Source organism: Salvelinus alpinus, chromosome 33 (genome assembly GCF_045679555.1).
Source record: "Salvelinus alpinus chromosome 33, SLU_Salpinus.1, whole genome shotgun sequence".
NCBI classification, from domain to species: domain Eukaryota; kingdom Metazoa; phylum Chordata; class Actinopteri; order Salmoniformes; family Salmonidae; genus Salvelinus; species Salvelinus alpinus.
In genome coordinates, this window is record NC_092118.1 from 5,769,535 (window position 1) to 5,792,872 (window position 23,338).

Below are 23,338 nucleotides of genomic sequence, written 5' to 3' on the forward strand. Positions count from 1 at the left end.
CCAGTCCGGGGCCCGCAGCGAGGGTGCCCAGTCCGGGGCCCGCAGCGATGGTGCCCAGTCCAGGGCCCGCAGCGAGGGTGCCCAGTCCGGGGCCCGCAGCGAGGGTGCCCAGTCCGGGGCCCGCAGCGAGGGTGCCCAGTCCGGGGCCCGCAACGAGGGTGCCCAGTCCGGGGCCCGCAACGAGGGTTCCCAGTCCGGGGCCCGCAGCGAGGGTGCCCAGTCCGGGGCCCGCAGCGAGGGTGCCCAATCTGGGGCCCGCAGCGAGGGTGCCCAGTCCGGGGCCCGCAACGAGGGTCTGGGAGGGCCATCTAAGTGGTGTGAGCCAGTGGTGGAGCGGGGTCTGTGTCCCGCACCTGAGCCGCCACCGCGGATAGATGCCCTCCCAGACCCTCCCCTATAGGTTCAGGTTTTGCGGCCGGAGTCCGCACCTTTCGGGGGGGGTACTGTCACGCCTTGACCTTAGAGATCCTTTTTATGTCTCTATTTGGTTTGGTCAGGGTGTGATTTGGGGTGGGTATTCTATGTTCTATTATTTGTATTTCTATGTTTTGGCCGGGTAGGGTTCTCAATCAGGGACAGCTGTCTATCGTTGTCTCTGATTGAGAACCATACTTAGGTTGCCCTTTTTCCCACCTGTCTTTGTGGGAAGTTGACTTTGTTTGTGGCATATAGCCTTAAGCTTCACGGTTTGTTTTGTATTGTTTATTGTTTTCTCTGCGTCATTTCTAATAAAAAGAAAATGTACGCTCACCACGCTGCACCTTGGTCCACTTCATTCAACGGCCGTGACACAATTAGACATTTGATGTAATCAATTTCAGTGTTTAAAAACATGGCAGTGTACATTGTATTCCTTACTGAATGTATCCAATTCCCTATTTCCCCTCGACTGTATCTTGTACTTCGCTTTATTTAGAGTGAGCATCCAGCCACCACAGTCTAGCTGAGCTGAATTAACACTGATTGTGTTAGAAGCATTAACATTTTCCAACTTGAATACTTAACCATAATGCAGTGAAGGGGAATGCTTCCACCATGTTGCATAATTTACCATGATCCCACCCCCCCAAACACCAGATCTAGAGTGCATTGTAGACGCCATCTGTAAGCACTGGAAAGTGAGAGGGGCACAACCCTCTGCATCAGGTTGGTGTCATTTAAGTAACCTCTCGCTGGCTGAATTGACTGAGAAGCTTGAAAAGTGATGAAAGCCAGGGGCAATCACAGAGTCAGGTAAAATCAGTGGGAGAGAAAAGAAATGACCCTCTACAAATATCAGCGCAAAAATAATTCAGAGGGTGTCGGTTCATTGCTTAAAATGTTGAAGTATGTATAGTGTTAGAGATGGGAGGGGGAGATGTTTTGATTTGCGATGGGAGGGGGTTATAAAGTCGGCTCCCTCCCAATCCTAGCCCCAGGCACATTCACATTGAGATCAGTCAGATGAGTTCTTGTAAACTCGACATCTCCACTCTCTAAGGGGCTATACAGCGTACTGCTGGCCCAAAGCAAATGAACCATGACAAGAACCCTGCTATTTTTAAAGAGCACACTTCACAAGGCATTGACTCTCTTTCACTAGCTGTGATGAACATCAAGGATCACATACCAAGTACTGGACAGGGTTAAACACTGTCTCAATGGTTAAGACAGTCAGTGCGACACAACCAATAGCTGACCACTTGAAACAAAAAAGAACTGCCAAATTGGAAAATGAGAAGAGCTTCCAGTAATATCATTAGGTCAAGGCACTGCTACATTCCACTGAGTGTCCTCTGAGTCCTACAGAGTGACTTTTAGTACATTTCCCAGACACCACTTTTAAGGACGGTTATGAAGAGTATCTGAGTCTCTGCATAGGCTACATGGAAAATCAAGCTTCCTTTCCAAGAATCACCCCTGGTCTGCAAAATGAAGCATCGCAGTCACACAGCACACCTCTCACTCTGTCCCATGCAAGGCCAGTTCAGATCGATGTAAAGTAACACATACTGTGACATAGTTACAATATGCATGATTAAATATGTACTGCTCTGAGAAGTATGAATATCTGTAATTATGCCTGTGGTCTGCATGGCATTTAGGGGGATTTCATTTATTCATTTTCAATTCTTTATTCCTGAGGTTGTGCCTTGAGCTCTGTTCCTCTCAAGGGAACCCTGTAGACTCCCATGACTATATCTAATACCTAAACAGCTAAATAGCTATGTGCATAATATCATATCTCTCTCTTTAAGTGCACAGCTCTATATAGTACATATCTACAGAAGAAGCAGATCCCCTCCCTCCTACCAATTACAGCTAGAACCATGACCCCTGCTGTGACAAAGGATGCTGACAAATCTCTCTCTCTCCCTCTCTCTGCCCTAAGGTATTATCTTAGTTCTTCTGTCAAATAGGCTTGCCCTCTCTTTAAGACTAATCTCACTAAACGGACTGCCTCCCTTCAGATCTACAGGGTGTGTTGCTGAGGGGCTTGATTAAAAAAACTGCCATACAGCTCCAGTCCAATTCCCCAAATTACTGATGATGCTCAAGGGACAAGCGAGAGAGTACTGGAGAAAGCCCACTCATCTCACTTACCAGCTTAGACAAGATCTCAGAGGCAGATATGCCGCCGTAGCCCTGCAAAAATTTAATACCACCATGTGGGAAATCTCATGGGATTAACGTCTGTAACGCGCTCATCATAATCTTTGTCCCATAGGTACGAATATTGAATCTCGTCGCTTTCTCTCCTTCTTTTTGTGCTTTTATCATGGAGGCGAGAGAAGAAATGTAATGCTTCTCACGTCGCTCTGCCCCCTTCCACGCGCCACAGTCTGCCTGCCTAACATGTGGCTGGTGCTCTCACCTCCTCCTCCAGTCACTTCAGCAGCGACGTGAGGCGCTGTGATACGCGCATCGCATGCCTCCCTCTCCCCCCTCAGCCCAGGCTCTGCTGTTCAGGCTGCAATTAGGAGCTGCTGTTTGTTCTATCTGATTCTCTGTGTCACTCTCCACATCAGGGGCCACAGAGCAGACTCCAACAAGAGGAGAGGAGAGGGACTATAACAGGAAACGTGACCAGGGGAACTGGGCTGATCTCTGTGGCCACTGGGCTGGCCTGGAAGTCCTGAGTGCTACCCTCTGAGAAGAGAATCAGACACGTCCACAGCCAACAGCTAACAATACTACTGCTCTTACACTTAGGATCGACCTGTGACTTATACGCATTGGACGAGCTAAAAAGGAAGAGATCTGAAAATAATTCATCTCTGGTAAGTCATTCCAGTCATTTATACCGTATGAATAGGTTTGTTTCTATTGTAAGTTTGGTTACGAATAACTCATAACATTTTATCATTTGTGTGGCTCCGTACAAAATGTATGATTTAAATACCACATCGATACAGTATGGTGTATCTCGTTGCATCTCAAACTGATATAATCTATTACCACAATGGACAACAGCGACTGATTTGATAACATTAGCCCTGAGTGTAAGGCTGAACCCCTCGAGACAATTTGATACCAGATTGACCATGTTGATGTGTGCTACGCTAATACTCTGTAGCCACGAGGGAGAAATGCATCTGAAGAAAGCCTGAAACCATCTGTGCGTCTCGAGTTACACAACATGTTGAGTCTTGTACTCTATGATGTAAGTTTAAGGAAACTCAACCTCAGATATCCTTTTCCTTTCAAAAGTAGACAAAAAAATAGCATCGTATTCGTTTACCTATACCAGATTTGTGACCGTGTTAATAACGTTGAATTGTTTTCGATACTGTACACAGATAGAGACGCAGCTGCTCTAGGACTAATTGTTGACGCTTGAAATGATGACAATGAAGCCGAACGTACAGCCAAACACTCGGGTAGCAGTTAAACTAGTCAAAGAACATCTAATGACACTGAACTAATCCTGTTAGAGAACCTCGTGTAAAAGAACGGTGGTAAAAGAGCTCAGGGAAGAGGTGTGATAGATACTGTCTGTCAGACTCAGAGAACAAGTGCTGCCAGAGAGAGAGCCAGTGAGTCCAGTGTGATGTTGTGCGGGTGAAGCAGGGCTGAGGAGACGGCTCATCCGTGACAGTTTCCTAGAGGAGTGAGTAGGCAGACAGATTGTTGAAAGCTGCTCTGTGATTAAAGCTGTTTTAATCTACAGCGGGCAAACACACACACACCCACACACACATATTGTACGTCGCTTAATTCTACAGTATCATCACAGTATTGAGGCTTGCTTGTTCGTTGATCTTGGATAGTCAGAATTCAACATATTGTGAAAGCTGAGTGCTTGCCTTGATAGTACCAAATATTGCTTATTTTTCGACTAACGTTACAGTACAGTATATGATTAGAGATTGCAGGTGCATTAGGTCAGGTGTTGGCAATATATTCATAAACTGATTAATTTATTTGGATATTCCATATAACTTTGTGTGCTACTTGGGATTGGAACACAGCACCAATTGTCTCAGGCATACCAACCAGCCTGTGAACTGTGTGAGTCATAGCCTACTAAGATGAATTCAAGCGGAATAATGTACAGCATACTTCAAAATACAATACCGTATTCCTCTTTTTTTCTACAAGATAAGCTGCCTTATTGAGAACTTCTGAAAAATGTCTACATGGTCATCAAATCTGACATTGCATAGACAGCATTTAAAATGACACAGACGGAGAAATGGACTTTCAGTTATCATTGAATGGCATTCAAATGAAAGGTCAATGGACTCGCTTCGAGGGGAACAAGAAGCTGACATTCTGGATATAAGTTGGCCCATCATTTGAAACTTTAAATGGGTTTGATCCATCTGAACTAGGTATAGCTGAGGCCCTGAATGAAATACTTTACCATTGTCCGATAGCATCCTTCCTACACCAACCCAACTCATTTAACACATTGTTTAAAAATCCCATTGTTGTCTCCTTAACTCTCGCTACTGCTCAAGAAAATTGTCAGAGAAAGAGAGAGCCAGAGAGACTGAGTGAGAGGGAGAGAAAGAGAGAGAGGGGAGAAGACGGGGGGCAGAAATTGAATTGCAGGAAGGGTGTGAGGCCACAGTAGCATTAGCGTAATAATGACCCTTCATTAGAAATGGGAATGTTATTCTCCCAAGGGCATTGTGTTTACACTTCCTCTCCTTGATTAAAGGTCAGACTTCACATCATGACCTCATGTAACAGAACAAGGAGACATTTAAAAAATATATATTTTTGACAGCGTGGGACATCCATGATTATGAAGACAGCTACAAACAGTGACGATTGAGGATGTCTATCTCTAAAGTACTTGGAGTTTTAAAAAGGTCTCTCTCCTTTATGGGGCAAACTTCAGGGCGTGGCAGGAAGGACATCAAATAACGCATAGTTAACACATACGATTAGGAGTGACAAGACCACCATACATTGGGAAGTTTGTTTGACTCTTTACGTTATAGCACAGAGTAAAGGTTTCCCAACAAACAATATTTAACTGTTCCGATAAATAGCTGAACACAAGATTCAATAAGATATGGAACAACAAAACGTCATGAGATATTTACCTGGTGCCAAGTGCATTACCTCAAAGGCCCAGATAAGCCTATTGTCAGTGTGGAGAAGATAAGAGACTTTCTTATCTGTGCTGTATTTTATTTTATTTTATTTTTTATTTCACCTTTATTTAACCAGGTAGGCTAGTTGAGAACAAGTTCTCATTTGCAACTGCGACCTGGCCAAGATAAAGCATAGCAGTGTGAACAGACAACACAGAGTTACACATGGAGTAAACAATAAACAAGTCAATAACATGGTAGAAAAAAAAGAGAATCTATATACAATGTGTGCAAAAGGCATGAGGTAGGCAATAAATCGAATAATTACAATTTAGCAGATTAACACTGGAGTGATAAATCATCAGATGATCATGTGCAAGAAGAGATACTGGTGTGCAAAAGAGCAGAAAAGTAAATAAATAAAAGCAGTATGGGGGGTGAGGTAGGTAAATTGGGTGGGTAGTTTACAGATGGACTATGTACAGCTGCAGCGATCGGTTAGCTGCTCGGATAGCAGATTTTTAAAGTTGTTGAGGGAGATAAAAGTCTCCAACTTCAGAGATTTTTGCAATTCGTTCCAGTCGCAGGCAGCAGAGAACTGGAAGGAAAGGCGTCCAAATGAGGTTTTGGCTTTAGGGATGATCAGTGAGATACACCTGCTGGAGCGCGTGCTGCGGGTGGGTGTAGCCATCGTGACCAGTGAACTGAGATAAGGCGGCACTTTACCTAGCATAGCCTTGTAGATGACCTGGAGCCAGTGGGTCTGACGACGAACATGTAGCGAGGGCCAGCCGACTAGGGCATACAGGTCGCAGTGGTGGGTCGTATAAGGTGCTTTAGTAACAAAACGAATGGCACTGTGATAAACTGCATCCAGTTTGCTGAGTAGAGTATTGGAAGCTATTTTGTAGATGACATCGCCGAAGTCGAGGATCGGTAGGATAGTCAGTTTTACTAGGGTAAGTTTGGCGGCGTGAGTGAAGGAGGCTTTGTTGCGGAATAGAAAGCCGATTCTTGATTTGATTTTGGATTGGAGATGTTTGATATGAGTCTGGAAGGAGAGTTTGCAGTCTAGCCAGACACCTAGGTACTTATAGATGTCCACATATTCTAGGTCGGAACCGTCCAGGGTGGTGATGCTAGTCGGGCGTGCGGGTGCAGGCAGCGAACGGTTGAAAAGCATGCATTTGGTTTTACTAGCGTTTAAGAGCAGTTGGAGGCCACGGAAGGAGTGTTGTATGGCATTGAAGCTCGTTTGGAGGTTAGATAGCACAGTGTCCAAGGAAGGGCCGGAAGTATATAGAATGGTGTCGTCTGCGTAGAGGTGGATCAGGGAATCGCCCGCAGCAAGAGCAACATCATTGATGTATACAGAGAAAAGAGTCGGCCCGAGAATTGAACCCTGTGGTACCCCCATAGAGACTGCCAGAGGACCGGACAACATGCCCTCCGATTTGACACACTGAACTCTGTCTGCAAAGTAGTTGGTGAACCAGGCAAGGTAGTCATTAGAAAAACCGAGGCTACTGAGTCTGCCGATAAGAATATGGTGATTGATAGAGTCGAAAGCCTTGGCCAGGTCGATGAAGACGGCTGCACAGTAATGTCTTTTATCGATGGCGGTTATGATATCGTTTAGTACCTTGAGCGTGGCTGAGGTGCACCCGTGACCGGCTCGGAAACCGGATTGCACAGCGGAGAAGGTACGGTGGGATTCGAGATGGTCAGTGATCTGTTTGTTGACTTGGCTTTCGAAGACCTTAGATAGGCAGGGCAGGATGGATATAGGTCTGTAACAGTTTGGGTCCAGGGTGTCTCCCCCTTTGAAGAGGGGGATGACCGCGGCAGCTTTCCAATCCTTGGGGATCTCAGATGATACGAAGGAGAGGTTGAACAGGCTGGTAATAGGGGGTGCGACAATGGCGGCGGACAGTTTCAGAAATAGGGGGTCCAGATTGTCAAGCCCAGCTGATTTGTATGGGTCCAGGTTTTCCAGCTCTTTCAGAACATCTGCTATCTGGATTTGGGTAAAGGAGAAGCTGGGGAGGCTTGGGCGAGTAGCAGCGGGGGGGGCGGGGCTGTTGGCCAAGGTTGGAGTCGCCAGGAGGAAGGCATGGCCAGCCATTGAGAAATGCTTGTTGAAGTCTTCGATTATCACGGATTTATCGGTGGTGACCGTGTTACCTAGCCTCAGTGCAGTGGGCAGCTGGGAGAAGGTGCTCTTGTTCTCCATGGACTTTACAGTATCCCAGAACTTTTTGGAGTTAGAGCTACAGGATGCAAATTTCTGCTTGAAAAAGCTGGCCTTTGCTTTCCTGACTGACTGCGTGTATTGGTTCCTGACTTCCCTGAACAGTTGCATATCGCGGGGGCTCTTCGATGCTATTGCAGTTCGCCACAGGATGTTTTTGTGCTGGTCGAGGGCAGTCAGGTCTGGAGTGAACCAAGGGCTATATCTGTTCTTGGTTCTGCATTTTTTGAACGGAGCATGCTTGTCTAATATGGTGAGGAAGTAACATTTAAAGAATGACCAGGCATCCTCAACTGACGGGATGAGGTCAATATCCTTCCAGGGTACCCGGGCCAGGTCGATTAGAAAGGCCTGCTCGCAGAAGTGTTTTAGGGAGCGTTTGACAGTGATGAGGGGTGGTCGTTTGACCGCGGACCCGTGGCGGATACAGGCAATGAGGCAGTGATCGCTGAGATCTTGATTGAAGACAGCAGAGGTGTATTTGGAGGGCAGGTTGGTCAGGATAATGTCTATTAGGGTGCCCATGTTTACGGATTTAGGGTTGTACCTGGTGCGTTCCTTGATGATTTGTGTGAGATTGAGGGCATCAAGCTTGGATTGTAGGACTGCCGGGGTGTTAAGCATATCCCAGTTTAGGTCACCTAACAGAACAAACTCTGAAGCTAGATGGGGAGCGATCAATTCACAGATGGTGTCCAGGGCACAGCTGGGAGCTGAGGGGGGTCGGTAGCAGGCGGCAACAGTGAGAGACTTATTTCTGGAGAGATTAATTTTTAAAATTAGAAGTTCGAACTGTTTGGGCATAGACCTGGAAAGTATGACAGAACTTTGCAGGCTATCTCTGCAGTAGATTGCAACTCCTCCCCCTTTGGCAGTTCTATCTTGACGGAAAGTGTTATAGTTGGGTATGGAAATCTCAGAATTTTTGGTGGCCTTCCTAAGCCAGGATTCGGACACGGCAAGGACATCAGGGTTGGCAGAGTGTGCTAAAGCGGTGAGTAAGGCAAACTTAGGGAGGAGGCTTCTGATGTTGACATGCATGAGGCCAAGGCTTTTTCGATCACAGAAGTCAACAAATGAGGGTGACTGGGGACATGCAGGGCCTGGGTTTACCTCCACATCACCCGAGGAACAGAGGAGTAGTAGGATGAGGGTGCGGCTAAAGGCTATCAAAACTGGTCGCCTAGAGCGTTGGGGACAAAGAATAAAAGGAGCAGATTTATGGGCGTGGTAGAATAGATTCTGGGCATAATGTGCAGACAGGGGTATGGTGGGGCGCGGGTACAGCGGAGGCAAGCCCAGGCACTGGGTGATGATAAGAGAGGTTGTATCTCTGGACATGCTGGTCTCAATGGGTGAGGTCACCGCATGTGTGGGGGGTGGGACAAAGGAGGTATCAGAGGTACGGAGAGTGGAACTACAGGGTCCATTGCAAACCAAAACAATGATAATGATAACTAGCCTGAACAACAGTATGCAAGGCATATTGATATTTGAGAGAGACATACAATAAGGCATAAAGTGATTGCAGGTCTTGATTGGGAGAGCTAGCTAAAACAACAGGTAAGATAACAGCAGCAATAACAGGGTGCTAGTCTAACACAGCAACAACAGGTAAAAATGGCGACGACTAGGCAGAGAGGGTCGGATTAACTACACACAGATCCTGAGTTAAAGCACAGAGCCGACAGATAAAACACAAATAAACAGAATGGAGTACCGTGAATTAATGGACAGTCAAGCATGCATCAGCTATGTAGCCAAGTGATCATAGTGTCCAGGGGGCAGCCGTAGATGGAGCAGGGAGGCCTCCACTAAGCTAGCACGCGCCGTTTAAAGTTAGTAGCCCGGGGGGTGGTCTGCTCAGACGGAGGGGGTCTGCTCAGACGTGGTCGTGTCGACAGAGAATCCAAGCCGGATGGCGAAAGAGAGGTTGTGAATTGTAGAATTGTGTTTGCTAACTGGTGCTAGCTTCGTGGCAGTGGCGCTAGCTGCGCTAGCTGCAAGCTAGCTGTGAGGATCAGAAGTAGTGGCTCAGGGATTACGGCAGGAATCCGGCGTTGTTGTCGAGAGACAGTCCGATGCTGGTAAATAGGTGAGTAATATCCAGGCTAATAACAGGGCTGGTGTCTGTGCAGAAGGTAAAAGCTACTAGCAGCGGCAAAAAAATGGCTAAATTAGCTTGTAGCTGATTTAGACCAGTTGTGATGGATTGGCAAGGCTCTGTGTCGGCAAAAAAAGGTCCAGTCCAATTGGCAAAAGAGGTATTGTAGCCCAAGAATTCGCTGGTAGACCTCTTCGGCTAGCCGGCAGATGGGCCTAGCTCGAGGCTAGCTCAAGGCTAACTGGTGCTTGCTTCGGGACAGAGGTGTTAGCCAGTAGTAGCCACTCGGTTGCAGCTAGCTAGCTGTGATGATACGGTGTAATTGTCCAGAGCTTGCGTCAGGAATCCGGTGATGTGGTAGAGAAAAAGCAGTCCTATATGCTCTGGGTTGATATCGCGCTTGCAGACTGGCAGGTATTGGCCCGGTATTGAAGCTGGCTGTGTCCGAGTTAGGGGTGAAGACCGCAGCAGTGGCTAACTGACTACTAGCTAGTAGCTAGTTATCTGGCTAGCTTCTGATTGGGGTTACGGTTCTAAAGTATAAAAAATAGCAGGTCCGTACCACATTGGGTGAGGCGGAATGTAGGAATGTATATTCAGTTCCTAGATGGAAAGTGAAATTAAAATATATACGAAATGTATACGAAAAATACGAAGACTATTTACACGGGACAAGACAAGACAACACACGTCCGACTGCTACGCCATCTTGGATTCCAAGATATGGGGTTGTAACGAAAGTCATTCGATTATAGTCGTTTTTGGACTTTGGAATATGATATTAAGCTATTTGGGAACATTTACGAACCATAATCCACTTCATCTTAATATCCAATGCTAAGGGCTGGCAACAATAAGAGTGGAATAATCCAGATAAAGGATATTATCTGGGACGGACTGCTTTAATGCTTAGCTATCCTCTTGACCACAAAGAAAGCGTCCATTTAAAGAAAGTGTCCATTCACTTTTCTACTTTTCTAGTGGAAAACTCCCAAAAGTGCCAAACCTACCCACCGGGCATGCCAGCCAAGCTTAATTAAACTTACCTAAAGTTATAGCTAAGCAATTGAAGGAAGACAAATTATTTTTGAGCCAGGTGTGTTGCCTGAGGCGTGAGTGGTCTCAATGGCCCAAATGTAATTCTCTGCTATTCCTCTGCTTCTCCCTTCCTTCCTTCAGATGATGAGACAGTCTGCATGGAGGCAGATGACTGGGCCAGATATGTGGATGGGTCTCTTTGCCTTGGCCGTGACCCTCGGTCTAACCATGGCTGAACATATGGACCAGAGGCCAGCACTCCAAACCAGCCCAGTTCTCCACAGGCACAAGAGAGAGTGGTTGTGGAACAACCTTTACGTGGAGGAGGAAAGGCCAATCGACAAACAATACTATATTGGAAAGGTATGTCGTTGTTTTACCATGTAGGTGTACCTTGGAGGCTCCGGTAGAACGCCAGAGAGTTGAATGAGAATATACAGCAACAATATATCTGATAGATAAGATGTCTTATCTTAACATTGTCTTCTGTTTGTCTATTTGTAGTTAAAGTCAACTAAAGCTGGTGACAGGACACGCTATGTCATTAAAGGAGATGGTGCCAACACAATCTTCAAAGTGGATGAAAAAGGAGACATCTACGTCACTGAACGATTGGATCGAGAGGTGAAAAGCATATACCATCTAAGTGCAAAGCTGCTTGATACCAGCAACAACTTGGTGGAGGAGAAAGTGGAAGAGTTTGTGATCCTGGTTACTGACATCAATGACAACGATCCAGTGTTTACTAAATCGTTCAACGCTTCTATCAAAGAGAGATCCAAAAGAGGTACAGGAGGTCAAATCCTAAACACAAGGAGGATTATGCCGGATATTAAAAAGTGCTTTTGCTAAATCACTTCTCTTTATTTCCTCCTTGTGTAGGAACTAAAGTGATAGAAGTCACTGCCACTGATGCAGACGATCCAACGACGGCAAATGGAGAACTTGCTTACACATTACTAGAGGGGGGAGACTTCTTCAATATAGACAGCACAACAGGTAGGAGATGTTCATTCATTTGAACTCATACCGCGTAAAGTCCATTGTACAGTGTCTACATCTCTTTTCAATATTCTTTCCTAATAACCCAATATGAATTTATTGTTGTGTTGAATCAAAGTCATGAATCAAAGACTAAATTAATGTTCTTCATTTCAGGGATTATCACCACCAAGTATGAGAACCTGGACCGTGAGACCCAGAGTAGCTATGTGGTTGTGGTTCAAGCCCAGGATCTGAGAGGACTTAAACAAGGGGGCACCGCCACCACCTCTGTCACCATCGCAGTCAGCGACATCAATGATAACATAGCCACATTTACCAAAAGTAAGGGCAAAATAGAACATCCCTGACAGCTCATTGACAATTATTGGTCTTGTAGGAGCTAAACCTATTTATGAATGATTGTTATGGAATTCCTAGCAGCAAATGAGGGATTTTTCCATAATGTCGTCCCTCTTCTCTTACTAACATGCAGAGTGTCTTTTTCCCTAGGTTCCTATGTATTTAGTGTGAAAGAGGACATGAAGCGGGGACAGAGAATAGACACCATAGTCCTGGAGGACAGAGATGAGATCCAGAATAAAGACCCAATCTTCACCATAGAATCTCCATCAGACACCTTTGAGATGGAGCGCAGTCAGATCAAAGATGGCAACCTCATGCTGAAACAGGTATTTCACTCATCCTAAACTGTTACTTTATTTTTATCACAAAAAATGATACACATTTGTCTCTATCGTGCAACCAGGTTGAATGCTTTCGTAATGTGTCCTAAACTCTACCGTAGATATGAACGTCACAGAGTGATGCATAACACTAAACTATACAGTAGCAGAGACTAAAGAAATAAGGCCATGTACACTTTGAAGCACATATGAAAATGTATGTCCTTGAAAAACTCCTTGAAGGGCATTATTAAGTTATGAAAATTAAACTACTTAAAGTATTCTGGGGGGGAAAAACGATCAGTACAGCCTGTACATTATAGGTAACGATGTAGGGAACATATATGAGAGGTACACATTTGCTGAAGATTATATGTATAGTCCATGTACTGAGTTTTTTCCTTAACATTCCTTAACTTCTTTTCAGGGACTGGATTATGAAACCAAGAGCAGCTACACGTTCTTTGTGCACGTGAGGGAGAATAACTTGCAGTCCCCTGCGGATAATAAAGACAATCCAGTGATCAAGGCCCAGGTGACCATCCAGGTGCTAGACGTTGATGAGCAGCCAGAATTCAGCAAGAGCATCTACAACTTTAATGTGTTAGAGGAAATGATGGTCAATAATATTGGAGTCGTTTCAGCCAGAGATCCTGATAAAGCCAACAAGGCCATAAGGTATTCAACACGTTCACTAATTGGCACATTCTCCTGAAGCTGGAAGTAACATCAAACTGTTTCCTGAGAGGTGATTTCCACAATGTTTCAATGCCCCCTCTACAGGTATTCCATTGAGGACAAAGACAGTCCCATTGGTATCAACCCCATAACTGGACAACTTTTCACAGTGAGGAAGCTGGATCGGGAGCTTGTAGCGAATCACATGTTCCAGGTTAAAGCTAAGGAGGAACCAAATGGTATGACATTAGCCATCATCTTTAATCTTATTAATACACGTTTATTGCGTGAAATGTAATTCATGTCCAAAACATTTTTTATCTTAATAACTAGTAGGGTTTAGGTGTTTCCCAATAATAAAATCATGTTTCCCGTCTCCTCTTCAGGACTGGAATCTTTTGTGAACATCAACATACTGGTCATTGATATCAATGACAACAAACCAGAGCTGTTCATTGAAGAGATATTCGTTTGTGAAAATGATATGGCTGGCACGGTAGGATTTTTCCCAGAGTTAGATGTCATCTAAACCATCAAACTTTTCTGAAAATTGCATTAAGTCTTTCTTAAAATGTATTCCCCTCACACAGGTGATTGGGACCATAAGTGCGACAGACAAAGACGAACATTTTCCCTCGTTCAGCTTCACATTGGTGAAGCCGAACGGCAACTTTTCAGTCATCGATAACAACGGTGAGAGAGCTGATCATTTCTATGCATGAACATGTGACAAGTGCCACCTTTATTAAGTCAGCTTGAGCTGTGCAGGCAGACACATTCTACTAATGCTAAGCTGTTGGTTGGTGTGAGGGGCGGTGAGGTGGGTATAACAGGGACAATGTGGGGGTGAATGGCTGGTTCACATATTGGCTCAGGATAGCACCGTGCTCCCCAGTGGCAGAGGAATCAGCCTGAGCAGCGCTCCGTTCTAAAGCTATCTGACGTCTGAGCGTTCTCCATCTAGTCGGGCGGAAACGAGAACAGCAACAAACCGCCGAGAGCCCCTGAAATATTCATGACGTACAAGCTCTTTAAAACCAGCAGCCCTTCATTACATATTTGGAGAGCAACAGTGACGACCTCAGAGGCACTCTGGCTGGGGAACGTTTTCAGCGTCGCACTGGGGTGGCCTGGTCCAGTCTGTGCTGCCTCGTTGGCTGCACTGCATAATGAACTGATGTGACATTTCACCATGTAATGATCAGCCAGGAACACGGAACACTGTGAGTAGGCTGCACATTAGCCCAGTGCAACTAGAGAGAAGGTCATAGCGCCGGAAGACCAGAAGAATAGTGAGAAGTTCATCTTACTTTAGTGATGACGTGCATGTTAAGGCCATATCTCTAGCTTTGATGTACCGTACGCACTGCAGTACGTCCTTCATAGCTTCTATTTCTGAATGGTTGTATACTGTAATTCTACTTAAATTATGCCACGTTTCTAGCCACATGTACTGGCACCTAAAGCTCATGGAGATAATCATATCTAATCCACATGGGTCTAACCATGTGGAAAAGCCTAATTCCTAGATCTAGTTTCGGAGCACATTCAATTATCCTGCTTTGAGGATTCTTACCTACTGCGATTTTAGGGATTTTGTTAGTGGGGAAAAGTTTCCCTTACACATAAACTCTCAGATTCAACAGTCTGCTTATTATGTAGATGCAAAAGTCTACACCTAAGTAAATTGTAGCTAAGAGCATTCCTCCATTGAAACCAATGCACTATCTATGAAGACCCATGTAATGTTTAAAAATGTCCTCCAAATCTAACCATGGCAAACCTCTGATAACTAACATTGTTTTATGTCCCCCTCTCCTAGACAACACATCTAACATAGTCCTGAAACATGGAGGCTTCAGCCTGGAGGACTCCAGGGATTATGTAATAGAGATTGGGATCAGCGATGGAGGCAGGCCACCCATGAGCAGCATCACCTCTCTGCCTATCAAAGTGTGCAGGTGTGACAACAAGAGGATCCACACCCAGTGCAAAGCAGCCCAACTCAAAATGGGTGTGGGCGTCTACACCCTGATTCCTATACTGTGCATCCTGACTATTCTGGGTGAGTCAATCTCTCCTCTACTATATCCAGTCCTCTCCATTTTAAAACTGCTTAGGGGTTTGCCCCCTTTTTTTAAATTTCCGCCTTTAATGACATACCCTAATCTAATTGCCTGTAGCTCAGGCCCTGAAGCAAGAATGTGCATATTCTTGGTACAATTTGAAAGGAAACACTTTGAAGTTTGTGGAAATGTGAATTGAATGTAGGAGAATATAACACAATCTATCTGGTAGAAGAAAATACAAAGAAAAAAACAACAGTTTTTTTTTTCTTCCACCATCTTTGAAATGCAACAGAAAGGGCCCACATCTAGCCATCACTCTGGTTGTAATTCCGATGGTGTCCACAAGATGGCAACAGTATATGTGCAAAGTTTCAGACGGATAACTTCAAGTATGAGCACACTACATGACATTTAGTTTGAAGTCACCCAGGTACATTTGGTCAAATCGTGAAGGAGACATTCACATTTCATTTTTCTGCAAGAATATTGTCAAATCTGTATCCTTGGACTTTGATTTAGCTTTTCCAGTATTAGTAGCCATATTATAAGTTCAACATTTGCAAAACACCCAGTTTTCATAACTTCATAACCCTCCATATTCTTATAATTTTTGTCCAAAAGGAAAAGGCTTGCTGTCGCACAAGGTTAGCAGCTACATTTTGCGACAGATACGGTGTTTCCCGACACTGCCGTAAAGCCCAGCTCATTGGATATCTAGCTTTGTTTGACCCCGATTGGTGCTTAGTTGACAAAGTTACAGTCGATTAAGTGAAAACCTGCCTGCGTCATTGGCGTACCATGAAGGCATCGCTCTCTGACCAAATATGGTGTCCTATTGGATATACTACACCCCTAATGATATAATGAAGTCTGGTTACGTTCTAGGATCTCTGAGGAATAAATATGAATGTAATTTGACTGGTTGAATCAACGTTTAGGGTTAGATTTTTACAGATTCCTTTCTTTGCAAATTGAACGGGTGGAAATACAAAATCGATCGTGCATGCTATATGGACCTTTTTAGGATATGAAAAATGATTTTATATAGCAAAACAACACTTCATGTTATCTCTGGGACCCTTTGGATGATAAATCAGAGCAGAATTTCAGAATGTAAGTACACATTTCACCTTCAGAGGTGAATTTATCAAACCTATCGCGGTGAAAAATGTGTTTTGTTGCTAGGAGCTCTCCTCAAACAATAGCATGGCACTTTTTTGCAGTAATAGCTCCTGTAAATTGGACACTGCAGTTATATTAACAAGAATTTAAGCTTTCAGACGATATAAGACACTTATATGTACCGACATTGTTGTTGTTTTTTTTCTAAAATCTGCGATAGTGACACAAGGCGCTGCACGATTTACAACTGTCCCGTTAACGGGGTGCCTATCTTAACTGGCATTCTACCACACCACTGTCCCTTATTAAGACATATTATAAAATAGAGCAATCGTCTAAGAAATAAACAACAGAGCTCATTAAACAAGGTACTTCAGCTCAAGGTGTTCTTGGGTAAGATCATGAAGTATTTACGACACAAGTAGAAGGATAGGTTTTTATTAACGATAAATGTGAATAATTCCGATGATGGGGGATGGGCAACTAATTTCAATCTTTTGTTTGTGTATTTTTTGGGACATAGTTGAAGAGTTTTACCTCAGTATCTGATTGGATAAATAACACTCGATATTGCAGGACAAACAAAGTAAATAGTGGAAGGAACGGGAAGCATTGAGCTGAATATTCTCTTTGATACTTTCTCTGCTCTGCTGTCTTGGGAGAAAACCATTTGTCATATTAGATGAGCCATGTGCCAGAGATGTTTTGTCAAAAGCTCATATCTGAAGCAGAGAGCAATTGCACTGCTGCGGTAGGCTTCTACAAAAGTAGATATGTGGGAAAAACATGAGAAGAATGGGAAGACTAATGAGAAGATGATCAGTTATTCAGCTGTCTTGTTAAGATACAGAATGAAGTGGTGATTAATTATTAAACATTGAAGTCATTATGGTATGAATCCCAAAGAAATATACTGGAGACCCATCCGACAAAGTATTTTCTCACACCCGATTTCATTTGCCTCATGAAATATATATATAACTGTATATATTTTCCCGCTTCTATCTTCTCCAGTACTTATTAAAACCCCAAACTGTGTGACATGGATATTAAACATGTTTTCTTCCTCGTTCCAGTCATAGTGATCCTGATCGCTATGAGAAAGCGTCACCAAAAGGACGCCCTGGTCACTCTGGGTAAGAGTGAGATCCACGAGCAGCTAGTGACATACGACGAGGAGGGTGGTGGGGAGATGGACACCAACGGCTACGACGTGTCCATCCTGACCTCAGCTCGGAATGACAGCAGCATGAGCATGAGGCAGGGCCCCAGCCTTTACGCCATGGTGAAGAAACCACCAACCGCGTGCAAGGGAGACATGGCCGTGATGATCGAGGTGAAGAAAGACGAAGCTGACCATGACAGGGATGGGATTCCCTACGATACCCTGCACATCTACGGCTACGAGGGGCCAGAGTCCCTGGCTGGTAGCCTCAGTTCCCTGGATAGTTCCTCCACGGGCTCTAGCCTTGACTATGACTTCTTAAACGACTGGGGCCCTCGCTTCAGAACCCTGGCTGAGCTCTACGGGGTAGATGGGTCTGAGGGAAGTGACTCCCTGTATTGAGCACACTGAGCCTAAAGACCAGCAGGCAGGACGTCTCTCAGCTCTCTCAACTCTTCCTTTGACTAAAAGCACATCGGGATTAACTTCTTCCACTAATCCGTCCAATCATAGCACACTATGATAGGGTCCACTCAAGCGTGTGGACCCTCAGTAATTCTCTCTTCTTCTCGTTCTTTTTCCTCTTCTTCTACCCCGTTACTCCTCCTCTTACTTATCCTTTTTCCTCTCTTTACTTTTGTTATTATTATTATTATATTATTATTTTTAGTTATTCGTTTTTATCAGATTACACACACAGAAATCTGTATACCTTCATTTTGATTGATTGTGTTTTTTTTTATGGTTGACTAAACCAACTGTAGCTATGTAGTGAGAGGTGGGTCCTTCAGTGAGTCACAGTGGCGTACTGAGTTGTCTTTCAGACAGAATGACCCTTCTCATCAGCAGCTACTATTGCCCAGGGAGCCCGGCAGGAAGCAATGATAACAGAAGCTCTGAAAGAATTAAAGTCTATTCCCAGTTTATTTGACAGGACTCATCAACACATCAATTGTTGTGGATAAAGCCCAAGTCTCTGAGGTCCTCTGTAACAAAAGTATTACAACCAACTCAGGAAATGTGAAGTAGCTCAATAGTCCTTTGGATGACAACAAAGTTATCTAAATTACTTTAACCTTTCATCCTAGAGCTACTGCTTCAACATACTGGTTCAACATACTCCTTCAACATACTGCTTCAACATACTGCTTCAATATTCTTCCTCAACATACTGCTTCAACATACTGCTTCAACGTACAGCAGTGCTTCTGCTCCATTTGCTGAAACAGCTTAATATAATGAGGGCAATCTACACAAGTTCAAATTGATCATTATCGCTATTGTCCTTCTTGACTGAAGACATAGCAAAAAGAGAGCAAAGGTTTTCTTCTGTTTTAATTATATTTAGAATGTGGACTGTTTGTTGAATACTGAAGCTTTGCCTATTTGGGACCACTTCTCATAAACCATGGATACAATGTGTGGAAGCCATCTTACCACTTCCCTGTCTGGATCATATACATGGGGAGCTGGACTCCCATCCTTTTTCAAACACCAGAGTCCGCCCCTACACATTACCCAAACAAAACACTGGAATCAGCTTCCTGCACATATGTGTGTGAGGAAGCCCTCTTCCTGTCCTGTTATCTTTTAAAGTAAAGCAACACATTGTGGCTCGCTTCCTGTTTTCCTGCCTGGGAAAAACCTTTGGAGAGGGACAAATAGATGGAGAACAATGTAAGAGCTATGATGACTTTAAAAACAGGCAACATTTCATTTCTGTGTCGCCCATCTACCAAAGATCAGTATGGTGAAACATCGGTTTACAATAGTTGCCACTGGTAAACTGTGCTGTAATGTTATGTCTCCAGGCCTTTCTATATAACATACGTGATCTACTTCGTTCCATGCTATTAATGATCTATTCTATTTCACAAGCTCTTACTGTTAGTGGTGCTCTGTATAATTATCTGACTATTTTTCAATGGCAATAAGTAACTTGGCAATACGGTATTCATGTTATCGAGATTGTGAGTACTGGAAATATAGTTGTCTACACTGTATATAGAAAATGTGCCTGAATATGGATGTTGGCCTCACTTCCTTTTGCGTTATTTCAAAATGATTTTACTTGACACTGGTCTTTGTCTGCTGAAAGTGTAAAATATGTAGTTTTTTTTTTACACTTGTAGTGTAATTTATGTGTAATTGTGCATTGATTGATACTGTATGTATGTGTGAGTCCGCCTGTATAAATTCACTCCATTGGTTGTCAGTATTGGGCACCAAAATGAGAAGAGAAAACATTCAAATGCATTCCTTTCGTATGCAGCTAGATCATTCTGTAGGGGAGCAATGTGTGCCTTGGTTTATGATCATTCTCTCGATGGTGAACACAATCTTTTCTATGGTTTGTATCGTGTAAAACAGCAACTTTTTATTAAGTACCAATTTTGTATGTGTAAAATAAACGTAGCACTCAAATGAGAAGTACAAAAAGTGAGCTTTATTGTTTCAAAAAAATGCAAGAAGGAACAGAGTAATATTATGCTAAATTGAATTTAACTGAGTTCATTAGGATAATATAGCTTTGATACTTGCTTTAAGCCATGGTCCGTTCTAAGGTTTGGTTTCTGTGTTTTGCTGTAAAATAAAGAACAGTATCGTAATGCCTTATTGGCCATCTAAATTGGCCTCTTGTAATTGTAAAGTCATTCTTGCATGAGAGGGTCATCTTTAGGTGAGGCTCAGTCTTCAGATCCAACAGCAGCTACAGTCCCTGAGGTCTAGAAAGTATATGGGAGGACGGGGTGTGTGTGTGTGAGATTGCAAAGATAACAGAGAGACTAGGGGAAATGCCTCAGTGATGTCACGCCTCAAACTCCCGGGACTAAAAGAAAACAGCCAGTAGGGAACTTCCTGAAGCTTCATATGTCCTCACATTTTTTTAATTGACCAGGAAATTGTTGGGCCTCTCAGGACCTCTGATATATGGTGAGTGCCGCTGTGAATTTGGGCCTTATGAGTCATTGTTTTAATACTGGGAAGCTATCTTGCTGAAAATACTTTGATTCGTTAGGGTATCGAAGAACAGTTGGGATTTGTATCATGGACCGGGAAGAAATATTGCATCACATTTTCCAACGTTCAGCAGCCAAGTGTCCCTTTACTATCCTCATTTGCACTGTGAACAGAGGCCTGAGGACTGGGAACCTTGACCAAAAATCTCTTCATCACAGCACAGGAAGTGCAAGGGGCAAATTAGAGGGAAAGTGTGTCATTTTGAAAGTTTTAAGTGGCCACAATTTGGAACAAAAAACTATTACAATTCAGTTATAACTCAGCTATGGGTCAGTTACACTCTGTGATATGTTTCAACAGAGTGCTGATCTGATAACTGTCAGACAGGTGTAGTTTGCTCAAGTGAACACTGGGAGACAGTAAAATGTTACGAATGCAAGAGGTAACATTTTAGATCAACGCCAATGCTTTCACCGAGAATAGATTCACTCTCTCTATTGTCAGTGGAGAAACAATGTGGCTTTTTTAGCCTGACCACTTGTTGGTTTGCCATCATGTCAGTGTTTGTCATCCAGCATCAAAACATACACAACTCAAATTCAAACAAACTAATTCCCGAGACATACTGCGACGATGTCATGGCTAAATCATAGAACAATGATGAGCCAACTGCCTTCGAACAGTCAATAATAACAAAATCCAGGAGAACGTGATAAACAATCTCAGGGGATATCCCTTTTTTCTGTTCAGTCCATACTGCTACGGAATGCAACAATACAGAGTTAGTTAGGGTACGTCTCCTATTCCTATTGCTGGCCACCCTGCCCATTCATACCCACGGACTATCTGACCGCTCCACCTATCGCTCCACCACCTCAGACAACCTTTCTGTGGTCGCTGCCTGGCAGACACAGAGATAAATACAACAGCTGGGAAGAAATAGCCTTTTACTGGGGGAAGCAGCCAGGGCACCGATATACACACACACGCAAGTGCGCACACACACACACACACACACACACAGTGACAATGAGATAAAAACATTGTCTATCCCTATATTCATGGTTTTAATAGTTATAATGTGTTTATTTATTTTTTGGTGTGCTACGGAGGAATGGGGATAAAAGAACCCAGGTCCTCTTCTCGTTGTCACTACAACTACATAGATAAACATGGTTGAGGAAATATCCAATATGGCAGTCCCATTTGTACATGTCTGCATTGTTTTAAAGAGACAGCTGGATTGCTTAAATTATTGCTCTTCTAATTACCCCTGCAAGACAAATTCCTCACTTAGAAGCGCATGCAACATAAACACAGTGACACTGCTGTGGTTCCCGTCAGATTAACGAGACAGGGGTATCAATTATTAAATATCAGGCCCTGACAACATCAGCGACTCTAAATTTGTTGTCACGTCAGCAACACCCCGGGGGCAACGCCCATACGCCCGACCTGCGCCCCAGCCCTTTGGATTGACAGATCAAACAGACGTGGTGTGAACTGAGATGACACCAGCATCTGATCTGAAGATGTGGAGACAAATACCTGAGGGAAGAAGCCCTAGTGCTGCCATACTTGATTGTTTCAGCCTCAGTGGACTAAAGGAGTTCTAATGTCTGAGATGAGGAACTAGGAGTATTGGAGAAGTCCCATTACTCATTAAACACCAGCAGGGGGCAATGGACTAGCTAGACCACACGACCATAACCCATTCCCTCATACTGTACTGTCTAAACTAACTTTTTATAGTTCCGTACCCCTTAAAACATTCAACCTCCAGCTGCGTACCCCCTCTAGCACCAGGGTCAGCGCACTCTCAAATGTTGTTTTTTACCATCATTGTAAGCCAACACACTATATGATACATTTATTAAACATAAGAATGAGTGTGAGATTTTGTCACAACCTGGCTCGTGGGAAGTGAAAAAGAGCTCTTATAGGACCAGGGCACAAATAATAACATAATAATAATCAATAATTTTGCTCTTAATTTAGCCATCTTACATATAGAACCTTTTTTGTTCATCAAAAATTGTGAATAACTCAGCACAGGTTAATGAGAAGGGTGTGCTTGAAAGGATGCATACAACTCTGCAATGTTAGGTTGTATTTGAGAGTCTCAGTCTTAAATCACTTTCCACACACAGTCTGTGTTTTAGTTTTCATGCTAGTGAGGGCCGAGAATCCACTCTCACATAGGTACGTGGTCGCAAAGGGCATCGGTGTCTTAACAGCGCAATTTGCCAAGACAGGATACTCTGAGCGCAGCCCTATCCAGAAATCTGGAAGTGGCTTCTGATTAAATTCTATTTTCACAGAACCGCTTGTTGTAATTTCGATGAGGCTCTCTTGTTGAGATATCAGTAAGTGGAATAGAGTCAGGGCATGAAAGGGATAACAAATCCAGTTGTTTGTGTCGTCCGTTTCGGGAAAGTACCTGCGTAAATGCGCACCCAGCTCACTCAGGTGCTTCGTTATATCACATTTGACATTGTCCGTAAGCTTGAGTTCATTTGCACACAAAAAATCATATAACGATGGAAGGACCTGTGTGTTGTCCTTGTTAATGCAGACAGAGCTCCAACTTCTTAATCATAGCCTCAATTTTGTCCTTGAATATAGTTGCGGAAAGTCCCTGTAATCCTAGATTCAGATCATTCAGGCGAGAAAAAACATCACCCAGATAGGCCAGTCGTGTGAGAAACTCGTCCTCATACAAGCAGTCAGACAAGTGAAAATTATGGTCAGTAAA

General features: G+C 43.8%; 1 protein-coding gene across 1 annotated transcript; it reads left to right on the forward strand.

Annotated features, from left to right (window-relative positions):
* Positions 1–2,547: 2,547 nt before the first annotated feature.
* Positions 2,548–20,255, forward strand: LOC139562799 (cadherin-5-like). Its single transcript, XM_071380851.1, has 13 exons — positions 2,548–2,707; positions 3,009–3,260; positions 11,063–11,284; positions 11,426–11,708; positions 11,804–11,920; positions 12,080–12,247; positions 12,416–12,594; positions 13,016–13,266; positions 13,372–13,505; positions 13,653–13,762; positions 13,857–13,959; positions 15,089–15,331; positions 17,534–20,255. Exons 3-13 carry the CDS (start codon positions 11,063–11,065, stop codon positions 18,022–18,024), a joined length of 2,301 nt encoding a protein of 766 aa, XP_071236952.1. The 5' UTR covers positions 2,548–2,707; positions 3,009–3,260; the 3' UTR covers positions 18,025–20,255.
* The last annotated feature ends 3,083 nt before the right edge of the window (positions 20,256–23,338 follow it).